The sequence below is a fragment of the Dermacentor variabilis genome, chromosome 11 (assembly GCF_050947875.1).
Source record: "Dermacentor variabilis isolate Ectoservices chromosome 11, ASM5094787v1, whole genome shotgun sequence".
Classification (NCBI taxonomy): Eukaryota; Metazoa; Arthropoda; class Arachnida; order Ixodida; family Ixodidae; genus Dermacentor; species Dermacentor variabilis.
Window position 1 is genome coordinate 89,609,281 of NC_134578.1, and position 22,589 is coordinate 89,631,869.

The 22,589-nt window shown below is 45.6% G+C and overlaps 1 protein-coding gene across 1 annotated transcript in view; it reads right to left on the reverse strand.

Moving 5' to 3' along the window:
• Positions 1–22,155, reverse strand: part of LOC142564755 (uncharacterized) — a 42,006-nt gene extending 19,851 nt beyond the window's left edge. Inside the window, exons 1-4 of the mRNA XM_075675905.1 lie at positions 22,058–22,155; positions 11,089–11,262; positions 9,056–9,168; positions 8,229–8,297 (exon numbers count right to left, since the gene is read on the reverse strand). Of these exons, the coding sequence (XP_075532020.1) occupies positions 8,229–8,297; positions 9,056–9,168; positions 11,089–11,179 (273 nt within the window). The 5' untranslated portion in view covers positions 11,180–11,262; positions 22,058–22,155. The remainder of the gene's footprint in view (positions 1–8,228; positions 8,298–9,055; positions 9,169–11,088; positions 11,263–22,057) is intronic.
• Between the last annotated feature and the right edge of the window lie 434 nt (positions 22,156–22,589).

Consider the following 22,589-nt stretch of genomic DNA (forward strand, 5'->3'; position numbering starts at 1 on the left):
ATCAGCAAAAATACAGACAGAAGAAGCGATGCTAGTAGGTAAATCATTAATATAAATCAAAAATAGTAATGGGCCTAAAACTGAACCCTGTGGCACTCCGGAGAAAACAGGTGCCTCCAGAGAATCGGTTCCATTCACCGTGACGAATTGAGTGCGGTTACAAAGAAAGTCGCGTATCCAGTACAGTACTAAAGGGTCAATGTTTAGGCTGGTTAGTTTTAGTATAAGGAGCTCATGGTTTACACTATCAAAGGCTTTCGCAAAACCGAAGTATATGCAATCAGTGATGAGGCCGGCGTCAAGGAACGCGTGAAGGTCATTAGTAAATCTTAGTAGCTTTGTTTCACAAGAAAAATGTTTACGAAAACCATGCTGGGATGAATGAAAAAAGTTATTCTACTCCAAGAAGTTAACTAAATGAGTAAATATGACATGTTCTAATATTTTGCAGGGAACAGATGTTAGTGATATCGCCCGATAATTGCTTGGGTTGTGTGCGTCACCAGACTTGTAGAAGGACACGACCTTGGCTACTTTCCAAACCTTGGGCAAGCATCTATCGTTGAGCGATTTGGTGAAAACGTAATTCAGAATGATAGAGCTGCACTCATTAGTGTTTTGCAAGAATTTAGCGTTGATGCCATCCCGACCACATGAAGATGATCGTTTTAGCCTGTTAATAATAGCACGAATGCCGGCTGGGTCAAGCATGATGGGATACATTGCTGTAAGATGTGCTCTCGGATACGAAGGAGGACTGAATATTGGGTCCCAGAACAAGTTTGTAAAGGTGTCATTAAAGATTGAGGCGCAAAGATGCTTCGGAACTGGTTCACCATTGTTATTGAGAGATACGTCGTTGTTATTGCTGCTTTTCATTGTATTCCAAAAGCGTTTAGGGTTAGTTTTGAGTAAGGACGGAAGTGTTCAATGGGAAAAGGTAAATTTCGCCGTTTTCAGTGCCTCTGAATATGCCGTAGAAGCGCCTTTGTGTACAACCCATCTCTCTGGGTTAGGCGATTTTTTCGCACTACGAAACATCCTGCTTTTTTTGTTCCATAACCGCTTGAGATATCTGTTATACCAGGGAGCGTTAGAGTTGTCGTAAACAGCTCGTAAAGGAATAAATTTGTTAGTTAGATCAACTACTTTGTTCTAAAAGAATTCCAAAGTTCTTCGACGGACTGCTCATTGTAGGTTGAAATAAAGTTGTCCAGGAAGGAGGAAAGTTCAATATTAATAGCATCGTAATTGCGACAGATGTAGTACCGTATTTGTTTGAGCCGTTTTTGTGCACGTGTAGATGGAATAGACAATGTAAAATGAAGAACATCATGGTCACTTAATCATAAACATTGCTAGCAAAATGATAGAGATTAAGAAATTGGTAATCAGTCAGAATGCTGCATCCAACGCGTCGGCGCCGACCGCCACAGAAGCACAAGTTCCGGCCTGCGACTCGGCCGGGGCCGCCAGGCGTAGGGCAGTTCCCAGTAAGGACGATTCAGATTCGCAAACTTATGAGATCAAAGGCATGCTGGCCACGCTCACTAAGAGCGTGCAGCAGTTACAACAAGGCATAGCACAGGTGCAAGTCACCCTAGGAGACTCGAGGAGAGGCCTAGGCGCGCTGGCCGATCGCATGAACGCCCTCGAGCGTCTGGTGATCCCAAATAATACGTCCGTAACTCTGATGCAGGTCGTTGTTCCGAACGCGTCGGGGGCTCAAACCAGGGCTACGAGCACATCGGCCCGTCAGACTGGGGGGAACTTGTTGCGTGCACCTGTGCTTACAACGCGTACCCCAGACAATGTATCTAATCATGGATAGTTCCAAAGAGGAGCTCAAAATTTCGCAGTGGAACTGGAGGGGGTACTCCAATAAGAGGGCTCTGTTGCAGCAATATTTAAGATCGCTACCTAACAAACCACAAGTAATAGCATTACAGGAAACCCTCGTCTCTGCCGCTCCCTCTCTGGTTATCATGTGGTCTCCGTGCAGGCCGAAGGTCGGGGAGTGTGCACGTTAGTTGACAGGAGGCTTACACACTTGTCTCACGTCCTGAAGCTGGCGAGTTGCAAGGTCGAATACGTCATGGCGGAGGTTCTGCTGAACACGAGATAACGCAACCAGCTGAGAAACAACGTGATTATAATCAAGATCTCCAGCAATCCTAGGGACTCGCAACAGCAGTTCAAAACGATACTCAAGAAGTCCGTCGACCTAGCCGGCACCCATCCCCTGGTCGTCGTCGGTGATTTCAACGTACCGTACGGCGTGTGGGGGTACGTGTGCGACACGAGCCAGGGCCGGGGTCTGTGGCAGAACGCCAACGAAATGGACCTCACGCTCATCTCGAACAAGGCGTTCCCCACCCGAATTGGCAACTCGGTGAGCCGAGACACCACCCCCGATCTGACGTTCGTGAAGAACGTCCACGGAGCCGAGTGGATTAACGCTACAATAAATTTTGGTAGGGACCATTATGTGCTCGAGACCCGCTTCGAAGTCACCCGAAGTAAATCCAGAGAATACACTGTCACAGACTGGGACCTTTTTCGCAAGCTCCGCGGCAACGACAGCGCACCCTTCTCCAAAGACCTGGAAGATTGGTGCGAGCGAATCAAGAGTGACGCCGAGTCACCATTAAGAAGATCGTCAACGACCTGGAGGTAGAAAAGATGGACAGTAGGCTGGCCCATCTTATCGAGGCCAAGTAGGCGCTGCTTCTAAGATGGAAGGGACAAGGTTTAACCGAAGATTGAGGGAAAGGATCTCCGAGCTTAACAAGGCCATCGAAGATAACTGTCGGACCCTCGGCAAGCAGCAATGGGACGAGGTCTGTGACTCGATCGACGGGCAGATGCGTAACGGCAAGTCCTGGGGCATGCTAAAACATCTCCTCGACGAGGGCAGCATCAGATCCAGTCAGAGACACACGCTTGCCAGAGCCCTTCACGAAGCTACCACATCCTGTTCCGGGGACGAGCTGGTTGCCAAGCTCATCGCGAAACACCTTGTCGTAAAGCACGGAGACGAGAAAGACCGGTTTCCCGACTACCTCGGCCCAGTCCATCCGGAATTGTACGAAGACTTCACCGTGGGGGAAATTAGGCAAGCCATTTTCACGCTCAAGGGGAAGTGTGCGCCAGGTGCCGAAAGAATCACCAACAAGATGCTGCGGAACCTTGACGACGGTTCGATCGCATACCTCACCGAGAAGATGAACGAGACGTGGAAAAACGGAGGCGTCCCCTAACAATGAAAGACCACCAACGTCGTCCTGATCCCCAAACCCGGCAAGGCTCCGAACGTGGACAACCTCCGACCGATCTCTCCCACCTCCTGCGTCGGGAAAGTGACGGAGCACGTCGTCCTCAACAGACTAAACAGATATCTCGAAGAGAACAACATCTATACTCACAATGTGATTGGTTTTCGTGCCGGCCTCTCGTCGCAGGACGCCATGAAGATGATCAAACGTCAAATCATCGACGGCAGTACCAGAGACACCAGGGCCCTGCTCGGACTCGACCTATAGAAAGTGTTTGACAACGTTCTCCGCGAATACATTCTGGCCTCCATGGCAGACCTCGAGCTGGGGCCCAGACTATATAACTACGTCCGTTCGTTCCTGACGGGAAGGAAAGCGAAGCCGCGGATCGGCGACTTTTTCTCCGACGAGGTGCTCCTGGGCCCACGGGGCACGCCGCAAGGCTCAGTCATTTCGCCTGCTCTCTTCAACATCTGCATGATCGGCCTCTCGAGGAATCTGGCCCAAGTTGAAGGTATCGAACACAACATCTACGCAGAAGACATTACCATCTGGTGCACCGGCGGTAGCGACGGGCAAGTGGAAAGAGCCATGCAAGAGGCGGTAGACGTCACGGAGCAGTACCTGCTACCTACCGGACTCAGATGCTCCCCCGACCAAATCTGAGCTTCTGCTTTATAGAAAAGAAAAAGGCTGCAGACCCATGGGCTGGAAACCGGTCTCGGAAAGTGACATTCACCTGTTCACTCGGAGCAGTAAACCAATGCTCAGGGTCGACACCGTCAGAGTCCTGGGTATGTTCATAGAATTACGCGGCGGCAACGGCACTGCGTTACGAAAGGTAATTGCGAAAACCGACAATGCTTTTCGCCTCGTCCGAATGGTCACGAACCAACATCGTGGCCTCAAGGAGGACAACTTGCTTCACGGACAACGAGGACAACGCCTTTCTGCTGTGTCACTTCACCTACACGGTGGCCATGCACAACTGGCTCAGAGCCGACCGGGAAAAGCTTAATGCCCTCATTAGAAAATTCTTCAAGAGAGCCCTCGGGCTGCCCGTCAGAACGCATACAGAGGACCTCCTTCGGGTCGGCATACACAACACTATGGAGGAGATAGCCGAGGCTCAGGAATGGGCCCAGCTAACTCGGTTGTTCACCACGCCGGCCGGCAGGCGTATCCTCGAGGAGATCGGGCTCGCACCCACCAAGAACATGACTGAAGACGCCCAAATCCGCAGAGAAATATGGGAGAAGATCGTGGACGCCCCTTTGCCCCGCAACGTTCATCCCGTTCACAACGCAGGTCGTCGCAAGGCAAAAGTATTGAATATACTAAAGCAAATAAACAAGGACAAAATCGCGGCAAGCTTCGTGGACGCAGCTGCATACCGAGACGGCAAGGCCTTTGCGGTTTCCGTCGTTGTCACGCTGGGCAAAGTCATCAACTGTGCTTCCGTCTGGACAACAAACCCAAAAGTGGCCGAGCAAGTGACCATTGCACTCGCCATGCAAGAAGATCGGAGAGACAGGGTGTATAGCGATTCGAAAGCCGCCATCAGGGCATTCCAGAAAGGCCGGGTAGTCCAGCAGGTAGTTCAAATTCTGAAAGGCGCCAAACATGGCAACACCTCCATGCACTCGATGCTTTGGTTCCCTGCACACGTCGGGGCGATTGAGGGGGCTCCTCTGAACCTCAGCGAGTCCGCCCATGAGGCTGCGCTTGGCTTTACCGACCGCGCTCGGATCGGGCGACTCTCTCCCCGGACACAGAGACGCTCCTCTCACACACAAGGAAATCACTAAATTCTTTTACTTAGAGATAAAGATTTTCCCCCCGCCTCACTCCAAGCTAAGCAGGCCGCAGGCGGTCACACTAAGACTTCTGCAAACGAACTCCTACCCAAATCTGGCGTCCCTTAATAGCATAAATCCCGAGATTTATCCAAATTGTTCTTGTGTGGTCTGTGATGAGGTAGCTACGTTGCCTCATATGCTCTGGGAGTGCGCGGCGCTGGGCCCGAAGTTCACCAAGGAAGAGTGGGACGCGCTCCTGCGAATTCCCGTCTTTGAGGAACAAATCCTGGCCGTCCAGCGCGCCCGCGATAGGGCCAGCAGACTAGATCTGTCAGTCCCGTCGTGGAATTAGCCGAGTGCGCGTTTTATCGTGCTTTGCTGGACCAAAAATGTTTATTCACTCACTCACTCACATATATCCTGTTCCGTTGTCTGCGACTCTACCGTACTCTTCACGCCTTTCGCTGCTTCGGTCCATCGCTACTTCTCACCACGCCCAACCGCAATGCTTGGCTTTCAAACTGGCGCAACTCAACGTCCTGCATACGACCACTTTTCATTCCCGATTATTGCTTCGCGGAAAATCTCTTGGCACTGTTGAGCCTTACGACACCCTTACCACGTTGGAAGTTCCTGTTGAATTGTCAGAAGTCAACACCCTTTACTGTAAACCCGTACCTGCTACATCGCCTGAAGACGTTTTGAGCTACGTTATCAACATTGTTAGAACCCCAAGCAACGCAGTGAAATTCTGCGCTTCCTCGACAAATTTCGTCCTGCTTTTGACAGCCATAGCACTTCTCTGGGCCCAACGATGACTGCATGTCACCAGATTAACACCAGTGCTCATCCACGGCTACGGCAGCGACCATGCCGTGCATCGTCGACAGAACGCCGCGTCATTGATGCAAAACTAGGTGAAATGCTAAAGCGTGGCTTCATTGAACCGTGCCGCAGACCATTCGCACCGCCATTTGTTTTAGTTAAAAGACAGAATGGCTCAGTCGGCTTCTGGGTGCCTTACCGTAGCCTGAACAAAACAACCCGAAAAAGTGTTTACTGATTGCCAGGATCCACGATGCGCTAGACTGGTTATCAATTGCAGTGTTCTTTTCCTCCCGCGATCTACGCTATGGCTATTGGCATGTGCCTATGGCTGTAGGCGATAAACCGCCAACTGTTTTCACCACACCAGAAGGCTTATACGAATTTCGTGGGTTGTCATTTGGCCTTTGCAATGCGCCCGCGACATTTGAGCGCTTGATGGATACCCGTCTCCGACGCCTCAAATGGAACACGCGCTTGTATTATTTGGATGATGAAGTAATGTGTGCACCAGATTTTCCTACTCACGTTCATCACTTGGAGTAGGCTTTGCGCCATATGAGTGACGCTGGCCTCGAAGTAAATTTGATAAAAAATGTCACTATGGGGCATGCAAGCTGACCATTCTCTCACATGTAGTGAAGGCTGACATTCTCATGATGCCCTAAGCTGCGTGCTGTTATAGAATTCCCGAGACCCACGTTTATTAAAGACTTGCGCAGTTTCGTTGGCCTGTGTTGCTGTTCCCACCACTGCATTCGAAATATCGCCTTGATTATGGAACCACTGGCAGAGCTTCTTCAAGGAGACCTGAATCTTTTTGCATGATCCCCGGCTTGCAATGATGCCTTTGCGACGCTACGTTGCCTGCTCACAACCCCACCGATACTGCGCTTTTTTCATCAAACAGCTCCTACGGAAATTTAGAGGGATGCTAGGGGTGTTTGTCTTGGCTTTGTGCTTCGCCAGCGAAAGCCCGGCTACTAAGAAAACGGGATTGCTTATGCGAGCCGCAATCTTATGAAAGCTGAAGCGAATTAGTCGGTCACGGAAAAAGAGTGGCTAGCGATAACCTGGGCCATAACAAAATTTCGTCCATACCTGTATCGCTGGTACTTCGATGTTGTTACCAATCACCACGCCCTTTGCTGGTTCTCATCTTTCAAATATCTCTGTGGCCGCCCAGCCAGGAGAGCATTCAGGCTCCATGATTACGATATTGGGGTTGCCTACTGCTCAGGCAAGAAGGACGCCGATGCCTATGCTTTTTCGGGCTCACGTATGCGTGCCGGCATTAATATAACTTCGGAGGCTAATTTTTTATTCAGTATGACAAGGGAGAAGGTAATGAGCAAAACAAAGAAAAGTTTAAAGCGGAAGCCAATGTATCCACAAGTGGACTTGCATTTTTCAAGGCTTGGAAAAAGACAAGACCACTTGTCGAAACGTTGACGCCTGCTTTCACCTTGTTCTCGTTTTACTCAGTGTCTTGAATTAACATCTCCCGCATTCTTACGGGTTTCCCGGGAGAAAATTGCAAGTGCAGTCTTTCCAGATTTTGTCAGGTCTGTATCTGATTTAAAAGCGAAAAAACAGAAAATAAATTCCGAGTACACCAAAGCACTTCTTATGACTTGCGAATGCGAAAACTTAAAGGCCCAATTCAACGCCACTAAAAGGTCCTTCGAGTTACGAAGCCCTCGAGGGCAAACTAGGGCATTAAGACGTTTGGCCGACACCTCCTACACAGCACAAGGGCCGTGCACTTTGATTCGTGACGCCGTACTACCTTGCCCGACTGCAACTGAAAGTAATGGGGTGCTTCCTAGTTACCCGCGGTGATTTCGAGGTCACGGTTTTTTTTTCACGCCGTGATTGACAATGGAAATTTCGATCCGCCTACCTTGACGTCATAAAGCAAATTACACAGGCCTACAATGTAGGCGGCCTTGGTGCGCTGGTGAATTGCGCGCTGTAAGTTGGTGAACTGGCGTGCTATCGCGCCCAAATGCCCAAATGTCTTTCTTTTTTGAGGCCGTTGTGCGCCGTCGAGACGCTGTTTGTGAAGTGGCCTTGCAGCTAATCGGAGTTTAGGTTCCGTTTCACTGCTGCGAAGGAAAGACGCCGGATTTTTTTTTTCGCTCAATATAGAATTTAGCGCTCCTGCTTCGAAAAACGTTATCACGCATAGACTTGCTCTATGCAGAGTATGCATGTTGTATGCGTTAGTAGAGAGATAGGGCTTTTGTTATGGTTAATGCAGTCTCGTATCTGTGTTCTCTTTCAACACACACTTGAGCCGACGTGATGAGGAAACGGTTATTCTTACCTCCCTTCGAACTTTTCCCAGGGTTGACTCTTTGCAGGTGTTATACACGCGGCACGCGACCTGTACCACCTGGAAAAGAAACGTGGCCAGGAGACCACGCAGGGATCATCTGGAGAATGCCGACGCTGAATGATGCATGAAGAGCGCCTCCAGCTGCCAGTTTTGTTACACCGAAGCATGCATTATAAGTGGCATTTCGCTTCGCTTTTCACGTTAGTTTTTTTCCTTGTTGCTTGCATAAAAATTTGTGTGATAACCTGATTTACGTAGCTGTGAAAAATCACCCTTGTTGGAACAAGGAAGCTATTCCTGGCAGACTATATTGAGTTCCCCTAGGCAACTGAAGTAAGAAGGAGTAATGTAATTGTTACACAAATTTTTGCTATGCGGACAGCGAGTTTCATATAAGTGTGTGGAGCTATTACACTGCAGAACCGTATTAAGCATTATGGAATGTCAGGGGCGATTTTTAAGGAAGGCTCACTAACTAATGAAAACGTAGCTAGTTAGCGAGACATTCTGGAAACCAGCATCATCCGCAAGTTACCAGCTCCGCCGCAGCTTCATAGGGCATATTTGTACCAGCAAACAGGCTAGACAGAACGTCCGTCGGAGGCACAATGCCTTCTCTCAAATTATTTGCGTGCAGAATACCTAGCGGAAGTCAAGCAAAGCATGCTCTCTTCAATGTTTCAATCGCTCTAAAGGTCGTTACACTATCACCTCCAAACATCTAGCAGCCGCAAATCGTTCTGGCCAGCTATTGCGGAACAATGGCATCCAGTGTCTTTATTCAGCGAACGACCATTTAGGACCGCTCTACGCACCTTGCGCAACCTCGTTGAACGGATAATTGTTGCCATTTCCACGAGCTCCTTCTTGCATGTTCGCATGAAGTCTCCAAAAAGGCTCTTTGCCCGCAGAAGGCGAGGTCCCAATGCTGAAGTTTAAACGGTACGGTATCAAAGAAAAAGAAGCGTGGAATTTGGACGAAACTTCATTTTATTGTACGAAATTTCACTCAGCCTAGGCTATAATTTCAACGGTATGCGTCCAAAGAAATTGATGCATGAAATGTGGACGACACCTTATACTATTGCCTAAATTTCAGTTAATCAGTGCTGTAGTTTAAATAGTATGGGACCGAAGAATATGAATTATGATATTTGGAGGGAACTTTATTATAGTCTGAGAATTTCGCTCAAACAATCCTACAGTTTAAACCTAATGAAATCATGAAAAGGAAACATGCAACATCAAAGTTTACTATATTGTCTAAAGGCCCTCTAACCAATGCTGAGCTAAAGCGGTATGGGATCAATAAAATGGAAGCATGAAATTTGCAGGAAACTATCTTTTATGATCAAAATTTCATTTTACCAGAGCAACAGTTCAAACGCTTTGGGACTGCAGGATGGGCAGAATTAAAACATGCAATATTCGGATCGCCAAGAAACTGTAGTGCACTTCAATAAATTACAAGGATGGTCACTCAAAGCTGACAGGTTGGGTATGGAGAACTTTAATAGTAGGAAAATATTACACACAGTTGGCAACGGCATTTCCGAAATATTCATTTGGAAACGCTTCTGTGCAAATGAAGTGGAAACATGAAATTTGCTCGAAAAACAATTTTACAGCGCAATTTTTATTTAACGAATGCTAGAGTGTAAACGGTGTGGCACCAATGAACTAAAAGTGTGAAATTTGTATGAAATTTAATGTTATTGTCAAAATTTCTTCAAAAGAAGGCTACAGTATACTGTGGGATCAATGAAATAGGTTCACGAACTTCGCAGGGTACATAATTTAATTGTCGAAATTACAGTTAACCGAATTGTATTTATATTCAGTAACCAAGGGTAATAAGGAGGCTGCAAAGCCGTCGTGCTAAATATTGGGGAATTCTCATCCAACACGCTTTGACATATCTGACAGGAGCGCAAACAAAGATCACTGGAAACTTGCCCATTCTTATATATGATGTCTGGCGGTTATCACAAAGAAATGATTATCCTTCACCTTATCTCAAGTTTCGTACCTCTAAGACATGATAGCCGAAGCTTCTCTTTTTGATAGCTAAGTGACGCACCATCTGGAGCCACAATGAGTCTTTTATAATTTTAAAAGCGTTGCGTTTTGGACGAGTTGGTTGTATACGGTTCTTATTAGACTTTTGCGCTCAGAAAGACCGGACGTCGAACGAAGAAGGGACACACAACGTGCGCATGTTGTGTGTCCTTTCTTCTTTCGACGCCCTGACTTTGTGCGCACAAAACTCTAATAAGAACCATTTTACAATTTGTCAGGCAACCAAGTTTACATGCATCGCAAGTAGTATGAGCAAAAATGCAAGCGCGAAGGATTCGATAACAAAACTCCGTGTCATTCCACTATGTGATGAACGATCACCAGCGTAGCTGTGTATGTGGGCCGTTTAATGGCGAACTGCACCCCCGCCGCTGGTCGGCCCGGCATTGCACAATCTTCGCGATCGGCTAACTTATTAGAAATTGTTGGTCAATGCCCTGACACTATCGCTTCGCCGTAAAAAAGTATAACGATTGTTCTCCTTACGGGGTCACCTGGGTTTGCAAGTGTGACCTTAATTTGACTGAAGATTGTTCGTGCGGAATTAGAACCTGGTTAGAAACAAGCTGTAGCGCGATTTCATGTTTTACTGCGGTGTAAAAACGTTGAAAAGGTTGTGCGGCCGGGTTTTTTTGTTCGCATTTATTTTGACGCCTATGGTACGTAGTTATTGTTTATGCAGGGCTTGATACTATCTTTTCCGTTAAATATCAATCTCTAAAGGAGCGTATTGTAATGCATTCAACGTGACCATGAAATTACTACTTACGTGGCAGCTGCGAGTTACAAGATGAACCAGGGTTCACGAAACATTCCATGAACACGATTACGATCAGGTTACGCACAAGTGTTGCATACATTCTTCAATAGCGTAGCAAACTTGTTGATAAACTATCTCCGGAAGTGACGTCAACTGTATCGATGTCGGCAGGAGTAGTCTTTGCTGAAATATTATAACAGAATGAGGTTACAGCCGTCAACGCTCAGTGTCAAGTGCCCGTAAATGGGTCCTGCAATCTTTGATAAACAACATCGACACAAGAACACCCGATTTTCTTGGCCGTTGAGCAAAGCTGGAAGGCTACTTCAGTATTACATGCATATATTAAAGCTATCTTTACTTTCTAGATTGAAATGTTTATTTCAGGCGTCTGACTTATTTGTGAACCACAGGACGCCTCTGTAGCAGTATACGCGGCAAAAAGAGTCATAAACGTAACAAGATAGTTGCAGCGGGATAAAAAATAACGCCCCTTTTCTGGTTTGTGCTCTTCACGGCTAGATCGTGGCCCAACCAGCTAGCAACCAACGTTCGCAGTCAAGTAGGCCAGGTACAATAAGCCAGGTGTCCCTGTTACGTAGTACGCAGTAATTGCAGCGCAGTAGTGCCCATTATATTAGGAAATTTAGGGCGTAGTCGCACATATGATGACGACATCAGTAAATTTACAACCATCCCATCCGGGCATATGCATTTACTTGCTCAAAAAAGCCACGGTAAGCTACAGTGTCAGGGTAGCGTTCACCGCTGTAAATATGCTTTCCCGTTTGTGCTTGCATGAAAAGAAGAGAAAGAAAGCTCCGATTGGTTCTGAGCGCAGGTGACTGTCCAATAAGGGACAGGAGGGCTCCACGTTCTGCTAGCCTGCTGTTGTGTAGCTCAAGCCATACCTCAGGAAAATTGTAAGTTGTCACAAGTGACAGGTTGGTGAAAAAAAACAGGGTCTCTTAAGATCTCTCTTTCGAGGTTAAAGGCGAAAGCCTACTCTTCCTCCTCTTATCTTTCGCCTCTTTCTCTTTTTCTTCTTTGTTATATTTATTACTGCTCACTACTAAGCTTCTTTAGTAATTTGTAATCAATTGTGGTCATTACAAGCCGTTGTTAGACATGTTGATAACATCATAGTTATTAATAGTCATTTCAAGTCATTTCAGTCATTACTGGTAATTGCTAAGCAACTTTATTAATTTATAATTGTCATTACATGTTGTCGTTAGGCATATTGGTCACTTCGTAGTCATTACTTGTCATTACAGGTCATTATTACCTCTATCCATCTCTTATACACTTTATAATTCACTGTCACTATCAATAATTTTTCATTCTTTATTCTGTCTTTAATATGTCTTCATATGGTGTGGTGACGCTTCGGCGTACACTCCGGCGATCAGCTCTGCTGACACAAGCTTCACCATGAGCCTACCAAATACTTTCGCCTTAATAAACTCAGGAAGCACCTTATGTCCTTGTCTTATTCCCCATCCTCGCACTTTGTAGATTATTGAAGCTATTGTGGCTACTGGCTAACCTTCACGCAGTCCCGCTTTTTATCAAGAGAGAGACAGCAAATATAAGAGAATATGTAGAGCCATTCTATTTTAGCAAGACAAGAGACGCCTGTGTCAGTCAGCTGTCTTTGTTATTTACTGTAAAGTATTCAAATATATGTACAATACATTCCACAGGACTCAGTCAAGGTTTCTTTCAGTCACCTGTTTTGTCGCACGGCTTCGGTAACTCAATAATCTTAAAACAACGGCTTCATTGCCTATATTTCGCATCACACGCTTCCCTACGGCAAATGAAATCACCTTTGGGGACAGAACTTATATGTGCGTAACAGAGCGTAGCACTGCAATGCTATACAAACGTGACAAGAGCAATAGCCACGAAAATGCCTCTTGCACATAGTGGTATCATCGTCGAATGAGCAAGAAGGCAACGTGATGATGATTTATTGGCATCCCTTTTCAAAACACGCAGCGACAGACAAATATTCAATTACCCTGCTTGGGCTTGCATTTTGCATTCACCTGCATAATATATATATATATATATATATATATATATATATATATATATATATATATATATATATATATATATATATATATATATAAAGCTACCTGCATTGATAGCGGCACCAATGCGAGTGGAGGCATCGTACTAGTCGACGCTTTGATGCAGGGTAACATGACCGCTGCCACCAAAATGTAACGGTAGCCCGGCGCTTTGAACGCGCCCCAAGCAGTCCACTACACCCCCAAATCTCTGCTATTGATATTTGATGTTTTATGGCGCAAGGGCCAGTATGGCCAAAGAACGCCATTCTGCTATTACAGAGTCCATTTAATCCCCAGACCCACTGCCAATCAATCCTTCTTCTAACTCTTCTCTTCCTCTTCTTTCACTCCCGGCGTTGTTCGTCACCAGAACGATATATATATAGTAGTTGCCGCAGCTCTGCGGCAACCATTATGTGATGACGTCACATGGAAACCTCCGACCTGTGGACTGTGCTGCGTATTTCGTTCTCCCTTGATGCATACCTGTGTTCTGAATAATTTTTTTTATAGGCCAACACTACAATAATTTATTAAAGACCTTTTACCATTTACGTAATCCTGTGCAGACATGTTTCAATAGTCATGCCATCGTGACCGATGCTGATGCCGAAGCGTCGGTAGACAGTCGGCAGAGCTGTCGTTCCGGCTGTGGATATTCTTTCACTAATTTTTACACGTTCTACTCTCTATTTATGTGTTATACTCACTCCCAAAAAGCCGTTTCTCGTGTTTCCTTGTAGGCTACTTCCGCCTGTCAATATCAGCTTACAAGAGCGGTGCATATGTTTGCGTACGTTGGCGCATACGGCCACCATTGGTCGTTTCTTTTCAAATATTTTGTAAACCGCGCAGCGCTGACATGAAGCATTGGAAGGGTTTTCCAAAACATACCAATTTGTGCAATGAGCAGAGACGTATTATGCAGACTTGCCCACATGAGCGACGTGGCCCATTCGAAAGTTTCGAATGGTACCTGCTTCTCTTCATACCTGGTTCTTGCTCTTAGTGCAGTTGTTCACGCGTAAACCTTAGGTTTGTGTGTGTGTGTGTGTGTGTGTGTGTGTGTGTGTGTGTGTGTGTGTGTGTGTGTGTGTGTGTGTGTGTGTGTGTGTGTGTGTGTGTGTGTGTGTGTGTGTGTGTGAAAACATTTATTGTAATGAGGTCCGGAGGCTCAACTTCTCAAGCCAAGGCGGGCCGCTCCCACGTTAGCACTGTCAGGCCAAGTTTTTCAGCGGCATCATGGGCCCTCTGGACTGCCCTTATTTGGTCCTGAAACAGTGGGCTTTGAATCCTTAAGGTTCTCCCACTCTGTCCATTCTTCAAAGAGGTTTGTTTATGTGATGAATTCTTTTCTCCCACTGTGTCTATTCTTCAACGAGGTTTGTGTACGTGATGGAGTAGTGGTCAAAGAATCCCATTGCGCATCAACACTCACTAAAAATATGCATAGACGCCGATGCCTGCAAGCGAGGTTGTTGTATGCGCTGCGGATACAGTATTAAAGGTGCCGTTACTGATTGACCGTGTAGGTTAATACCCAAAGAGTATTCCTGTGCAATTACAAAAATTTTCAACATAACAATGCATAGAGATATGCTACTCTAGGTTATCGCAATTCGCCCTGGTAAAAGCACCGACGACTGCGATAGGTAGCTTTCAACTGAGATCTGTGACGTACCATGACAATACCACGCCTTATCGCTGCTTGCGGTTTCTTGTATGCGCAGGGTTGGTACTGATAAGTGATTTATTTCGAATCCCTGTGGATATACCTAAGCTATAGAATTAGTTTACCAGGACATTAGTGCTTATTCTTTAGTTTTGGTGCGCAAGAAGAACGCACTCGACTTCGCCGGTTATGTTCGAGGCCTAACTTCCACCGTACGAGATCGATACAGATTGAACGTCAATGTAAACGGTTGGGAGTTTTAAATTAATAGCGCACATTTTGTCTGTGGAAGCTCGCTTCTACTTGCTTTGAGGGCGAGAAATTATGCGTATAAAAAAAACGAAGTGCAGTTGAGGTGGACATCCCGTTGCCCGAGAGATGTTTGGCTCAACAGCCGATTGCACGAAGACCGGCTGAACAACATTTAGCAGACTGGTTTTCTTTGCACTGCCCGCACGAAAGCTTTTTAGACTGCAACGACTCACTGTCGTTCATCGCATCGGCGTCAATGTCACTCTAGCGTAGCAAAATATCCCCGACGACATGGTCAGTCGACTATTCGGGCTATCGGTCGCGTCAGCGTCGTGTCACCATCGCTGCCGCCTCAGTTTTGGCATATCATTAACGGAGAAGTAACTCAATGAACAAGTGTCAAACTCAAAATTATATCAAGCACCGCTCTTTCGAAATATCGAAGTGAAGCTTGACCCGTCCGCACAACACCGACGCCCGTGACGTCATGCTGGATCTGGCCAGCGCATTCATTTGTCAAAGCTGAATTTTCAAAATGTACCCAGGTTGATACCTGATTGAGACATAACGGTGCGCCTTACCCATTGCGGCTAATATGAATAGAATTATGCACAACTTCTTTTCGAGATAATTGGCGTTCCTTCGGGCGATTCCTCTGCGCAGGTTAGGCGACTATTTGTTGCCACCGAGTTTCGAAGATGATGCCAATCGAAATCACCACTTTTGTTTAAATTACCACGACTGTAAAAAAACTGAATTTCCGCGCTCATGCAGTTCGTGCCTTTCTTTCTGACCATGGGTCGTGTAACGTAAACCTATTCCGAAATGTTTTGATTCCAATCTCCACACGTCAAGTTTGCGTAATCGCCGACGCAAGTATGGGGCAGTCACCCGAAGCGCTGTCCGAACAGACCAACCAAACGCTCTCCGTGTTAATAGGAGGTCACTTCTGAATGATTGAAAACGAATAACGTTGCCTACACTGAGCGACTTGTCTTATCTAATTGGCTGACAAGAGGCGAGGGGCACGCTCAAGTGGAGAGAGATTAGATATGGCCGAGCCAGTGCACTGATAATCGATAACCGGATGAAGTGGGTGGTGCCGGCGTCTGCGATTGGTCCGCTTTCCTTTACTTAGCTTGCGGAGGCTGGTCGAAAATGATAGCGGCATGCAACGGAAGCTTAAGAATGACGCTAAAACTGATCCTCAGCAAAGAAGAGTTCGCAGAACGAGGTCGTAAACGTTCTGAAAGTGCTGGAAAACGTTACACGGCTACACAAAAAGTTTTATTATATGCAAATAAGCCCATGTTCTCCGGCAGGTGCGAGTAGCCAGTGCGTGAGTGATCGGTGGCAGCCATCTTTTATTCCTTCCGGAACGGGGCAGACGCAGCTATCCAGAAGGAATTTCAGTTTTGTTCGGCATATTAATGCAACTTTAACGCGTACACGTCACTTTGACGCGGTGAGCTTTTGCGGTTTTATGACGTCGCGTGAAAGGCAGGTGAAGTGGGTGCATCCCGAAAACTTTTCACCGATAGTCGAGGGCTAATGGCAAAAATTCGTTAAATCATAAATAACCATTTTTCTGTTGTTCGGTGAAATCATACGTAATCGTTGCGTACACGTCATATCATATGGGCAGTTGTCGCGGTTTCGTGACGTCGTGTGACAAACAGGGGAAGTGGGCGTGGTCCAAAAATGCTTTTGACCAATCGCGGAGAGCTGATTGCAGAATTGGAATAGAAAAGTTAGGAATCGGTTTACGCTATGGCGCCCCATGTTTATCGTAGAACCTAAAAATGAATATTTGCAAGAAACGCTGAAGTATATTGGGAGGCACCTGCAATACTGGACATGTATATAGCCTCTAAACGTATCCTACAGACAGGTGATGCTTATTTTCGTCCGGCATGGTGAGAGATTGACAGGAACACTGTCTAGTAGCCGGCCACCTGCCCCACTGCGTGATTGATTGTATGCTTTATTCTGTGTGACGCTCCTTCCCTTAACTGAAGTTTGATATGCCGGCCTGCTACTTCGTGCCGCTGTGCAAACATCACGTCTATAGTTTCATATTCGGCCATAAATAAATTGCACAATTTTGAACGAACATGGTGCTCAGGTAATCAACCTAGTTCATCAAGTTGGACGCACGTGGCCATGTGCTCTGTTTGTCGCACTTTTACAACAAATGAGTCACTTAGGTTCAGCAGCTTAGCAGCAGCAGCAACACCGGGCACAATAACTAGTTATCCTTTTTGACGCTCGCGAATAAAAGCGCCGTTGCAATGAGCTGTGTGGCTCGCACAAAGGCAAGTCAGTGGCAGTTGCCTTTGTTCGTGAGGAAAGGGTCAGATAGCAGGTAACTGTGACTAGCGACAAGCTAATTAAATCATATGTATGGAACTCTATGGTTAGCGAATCCACGAACGTTTGACGAATACACAATTTATCGAAAGAGGCCTAGCTGCTTGGTTTCCTTACCACTTTTCTTGCAGTTTTATCAGGTAGAATTCTAGATGGTGTAAGAATCACAAATGTTGTAGTTCCTTTAATGACGGCGTCTTCCCATTCCCCGTTAAACATTTTGGCAGTCAACAATGCATATTTCTACCAAGCTTGACAGCATGCAGAAACATTACGTCTATACCATCGCAATGAACCAAGCTTAGTTCTGCGGGGCCGTTTTTTGCGGCGAAACAGCTACGTGCATGTAAGAAGACCACAGATAACCAAACTGCGCCTGTAGCAGGGAATGTGCGGCCCATGAACATGGTACAAGTGCCATGCTCTTGCCCGCAAGCCTATCCGTAAAGATGGAGGCAGCAACCCAATTTGGACATTGCTATCAGCATTAGACGAAATGCTGGTGAAATAAATTAATTCAAGTTGTACTAAAATTTCAAGCCTCATAGAATACAATAACCGAGCAATAACACAGCTATTTGTCAGGAAGACAGGTACAGTATACCGCTCAAGTGTTCACTTCATAGAGAAACCAACATTTTTCTCATTAGGTAGTAAGCGATCAAATTACAGGTGATTCTTTGGTGGGAAAGACACAACTGCATGCTCTTAAATAATTTGCTTACTGTTGGCAATTTATCTCTGCAGAAAATTTATCATAAGCCTCTTTTTTTTCAATTTTCTGATACAGAACAGTCTGAGGATTCCTTTCTATGCATCTCACTTCAACACTAAACGAAAAGGATGGTTGCAGAATGTATGGGCAGTAACAAGCCTATGCCTTTCAAATACCAGCCACTTAATTAATTTATTTCCATGTGGTACAATTTAGAACATCTTCGCCCCTTGTAATTTATAAGTTAACGTAGCAGTGTTAATCACTTGGGCCGCCGTACTCTGAGAATCCGACCTAATTCGAGCATTCGTTCTTGCGAAAAAGTTGCAGCTCCGTCTTGCTTAGTACCTTACTAACTTGGCAGTGACATCTGTCGTTTTGCACGTACGAAATGTTTCTTCGAGTTTTCCGAAAGTGGTTGTTCTGAGATCTGACATATAGTTATTTTAATGTTCCTATAAGGACAGTATATAGGTAATGTTTCTCTAAAAATGCTCTCTGGAGCAATATTACATGTGCTGTTGTACCGTTTTATCGTGTTCCTTACTAGACATATGATTACTGGCATTTGTACAACCAGTACGCTGAACTTATTTGCCACTACGCGCTCAATTCTTTTTCTTTAAGCCGCTAACAAAACCACTTTCAATAAATTTGTTGTTGCAAGCCACAGGCTCTTATGTGCCAAGGTTAAAAAAGTTTCGTCTACTGTATGTCCACATAAAGAGAATACATGCCACTGAACAAGACGTACTTTTGGGCCAGTCGGTTCATATCCGTAGCACAACGGCGCCACAGAACACGAGGGACCAGACGAAGAAGAACGAAACGCACACAGCGCGCACTAACAACTGAACGTTTATTCACTGGACACCTCAATGAATAAACCTTCAGTAGTTAGTCCGCCCTGTCTACGTGGCGTTCGATGGCGCCGTTTTTCTACGAATATAGAACAGTGCTTCCAAGACTGCAGAAATGCTACGATTTTAGGAGACGCCCTTCAAATAACCATGAGGAAGGATGTCGAATAAACACCTTCCTCAACTTGGTTTTGCCTTTCTGCAGCACTCACAAACGCACATGTGTCTTGTTTTTTGGGGTTTGTGTACCAAGTCTCTAGAAAATTGAGATATAATATAGGCATGCAGATGCTTCATAAGCAACGGAACAGCATTTTCTGAAAATTTCCGCAAGAAAAGCTCTGTTTGTGACTGCCCAGAAAGCGGCAGCCTATTTTGATGTTTTGTTAGACGTATGTGTTGGCATCCCTCAGTGTTGAAGCTGTGTGTTGCTATGTCAACTACGTTAACTGTTCTAAATAGGCTGCTGCCTTTTTTCTATACAACAGAAACAGTTAAAAAATGGCGGAGTGGTTTTAGTGTAGAATACTGGACCGTTAGCCTTCCGATCCCAAGTGAGATATTCTTAACATATTGAACGTTTTTTTTCTGTTTTACTGGTTTACTAGAAAGGCAATTCGGGATTACGTTCGCACCAAAACCGGACAGCACCCGGCTGCTAAACTACGTGATTACTGAGTTCATGACATACGCTGTAAAATATATTGGCTACGTCTGACGCATCTGGTGAAACCGCAACAACGTGGTGCTTTCGAACTGTTCGTGCCGGCATTGTTGCCGTACATTCAGGCCTGGTGGCGTTTGTTGCACAGCGCTTCACATTCTGTTTCGACTCCTTCCTACGTCTTCCTAGGCACTTCTAGTGAGGTCGCCTTACTGCTACTCGCATTTGCATTGAGTTACGCTGAAATATAATACCCGACCTCCTGGATAGGTCCACACTATCGGTACTTTCACCGTACCAGCTGGCACTACGTAGAAACTGGTTTCATAATCGGCACATGTTGGCTTCGTTATGACATTTTTTCACCGGAGAAAAATTTCTATCGTTGTATAAATCTGGACCACATGGCAGACACATCCGCTCGTATGACTGCATGAACCTTCGTCGCAGACCACGTCGTAATCCGTCTTCCTCTCACTCACGCCAAATAAATCATATGGCAAACTCAAGAATTGGCATCCCATAGAAAGTAACAAAGGTAGCGCAGAACTTTTGCTGTTGCCATCATTCGATCGTTGTAGCACTCGTCGTCTTGCTGCTGGTGTCATCACCCACATATACACCTTCGTCGCACGCAACTACACGACAGAGAGTTTAAGTTATGAGACGCAAGCGGTATGCGTACGCAAGAACTAGGGCAATGTTACTGCGCTTGCGCACACACAGATGTAGGGGTCTGGGCATGCCCAATACCGCGGCCCCTAAGTCTTGCGTACTTAAGCCACTTGCGTCCGCTAATCTAAACCTCTCTAATTTACGTAACATCATTGGTCCAACTGGTAATTCTTTCTGAGAATATGGACACTGCTGGATAAGCAAATACGGAAAAATTGTCAGCTCAACACCAATTGCCACAATGCGTGAGGTCAATCGGAACTGTTTCATTTTTTGTTCATTGAGTGAGGCGTGACACCAGGCACGAAATTTCCATATTAACTCGTTCCGGTGGGTGCATTGTGCACGATATGCGCAAGCGCAAGGGAACCACCAATCAGGCGCAGTACAGAACGTGGAGAACTTAAAAATTCGATGGTTCGTGGAACACAAACCATTGTCTTGAGGAGTGCAACAGCGTTCGCGTCTACGAAATATTGATGATACAGTACTCGCGGACAAAAAATAAGCTACAAGAGTAGGAGCAATACGGCAGGCACGCGCGTTAAATTTGTACTGCCGTGTCCAATGCATACCTGAAGGTTACCTAAAGATACCTAACAAAGGAACAGCCAAACTGGGAAAGGCGAAACTAGTGTTTTATTGGGCGAACTTGTGCGTTCAAGTAGAGGCTACACTCAAAAAAATGCGACAGCGGCAAACACAGTTGGTGATCGTCGAAAATCTGATCAGCAGGTCGAGCGCGACGGGTTTTATAGGTCAGTCGTCGAACGTTCCAGAGGAATTGCTCGGACCCGCATGCCTTCCACAAAGTTCTACGCCATTCGCGTCGCGCATACATGCAATCAGCTCACACAAGATTCGGCGACGACAGACAGCGGATAGAAGCATCGATAACATTCTAGAAACTTCCGATACATATGAAGGCACGTCCGGCGCTGAGCGATTACATTTCGTGGACGGCAAAAGCACTCACCTGTAGAAGGTAAACGAGTTCACGTGTCAATATTGAAATCCCGTTACGTGAATGTTGGGATGAAAACTAATGACCAAACCCTGTCGACAGAGTTCACCCGCACTGACATCATTTTCATGGGCCTATTATGAGGGTCAGTAATAGACGGGCCTAAGCAAACTTGTATAGATTTATCTAGGAATCCTAAACTTACGCAGCAAGTTCGCGGTGGGACACGCGTTTCTAACCTATAAGAGGTTGAGAATATAATTTCTTTATTGATTTTATAATCCACGGCGTGTCTTGTAACGAGAGAATGCAGAAAAATTGACCCAACTTAGTGTTACCACATCTGTTTTTCTAACATCAGCATGGTACGTAAAACAATCCGTGGGATGTCATAATTCTGTAAACAGTTATCATCCAGCACGCACAAAATGGTATCTGTTTTGATTTAACTAAGTTCCTATATCTCAAATTGTGCGCAAGAATTTAGGTAACTACTACTGCAGGAATGAAACAGCTACCATAGAATACAGACCTTCCACTGCCATTGAAGATCTCTTAATTCTATGCGATTTTAGATAAAATCAACACAATATTTTGGTCGACGTAGTTATTTTCACTGATCTGTACTTCATAGCCGTAATTAGCGCTGAGACTCTTTTCATTATCAAGCTGCTGCGTGGCGAATTTTCTAAATCATGTCCAAAGAGATAAAAGAAACTTACAGATGCACTCTTTCGATATTGCGATATCACGGTATTCCTATCGCTTCTCCACACCTGGCACGTTTTGAGACTACCTATAAGAACTGGCGCATATTCTGCGTAGCTAGTCTCCGATGTCATTCTTCAGCGAGCTGTACACAGAGAAACTCCAAAACTTCAGAAGTGTCGTGTCGTGCCTGCTATTTGCGTCTCCTGCACCGTTTTCTCACTTTTAATGAACAAGCAATCAGGTGATCAAATAGCCTTAGTACGCACGGATATCATTTTAGTGCTGTGCGTCCCTGCTCAGACGGAAACACTGCAATGAATAATTACCATGGGCAACTTCGTACACTTTATGGGTATATTTGACTAGTGAGCGCGAATAAATCACAACCTTGGCTGCACTTCATCATGCAATAATTCATATATAAAATAGTTAATATGTGCATTTCTCACACAGCCAATAAAGAATACCAAAGAACATGCGCGTAACTCTGTACTAATAGCAAGAGAAGTTATATTATACGGCTATCGTTATTTTTGGCAAATG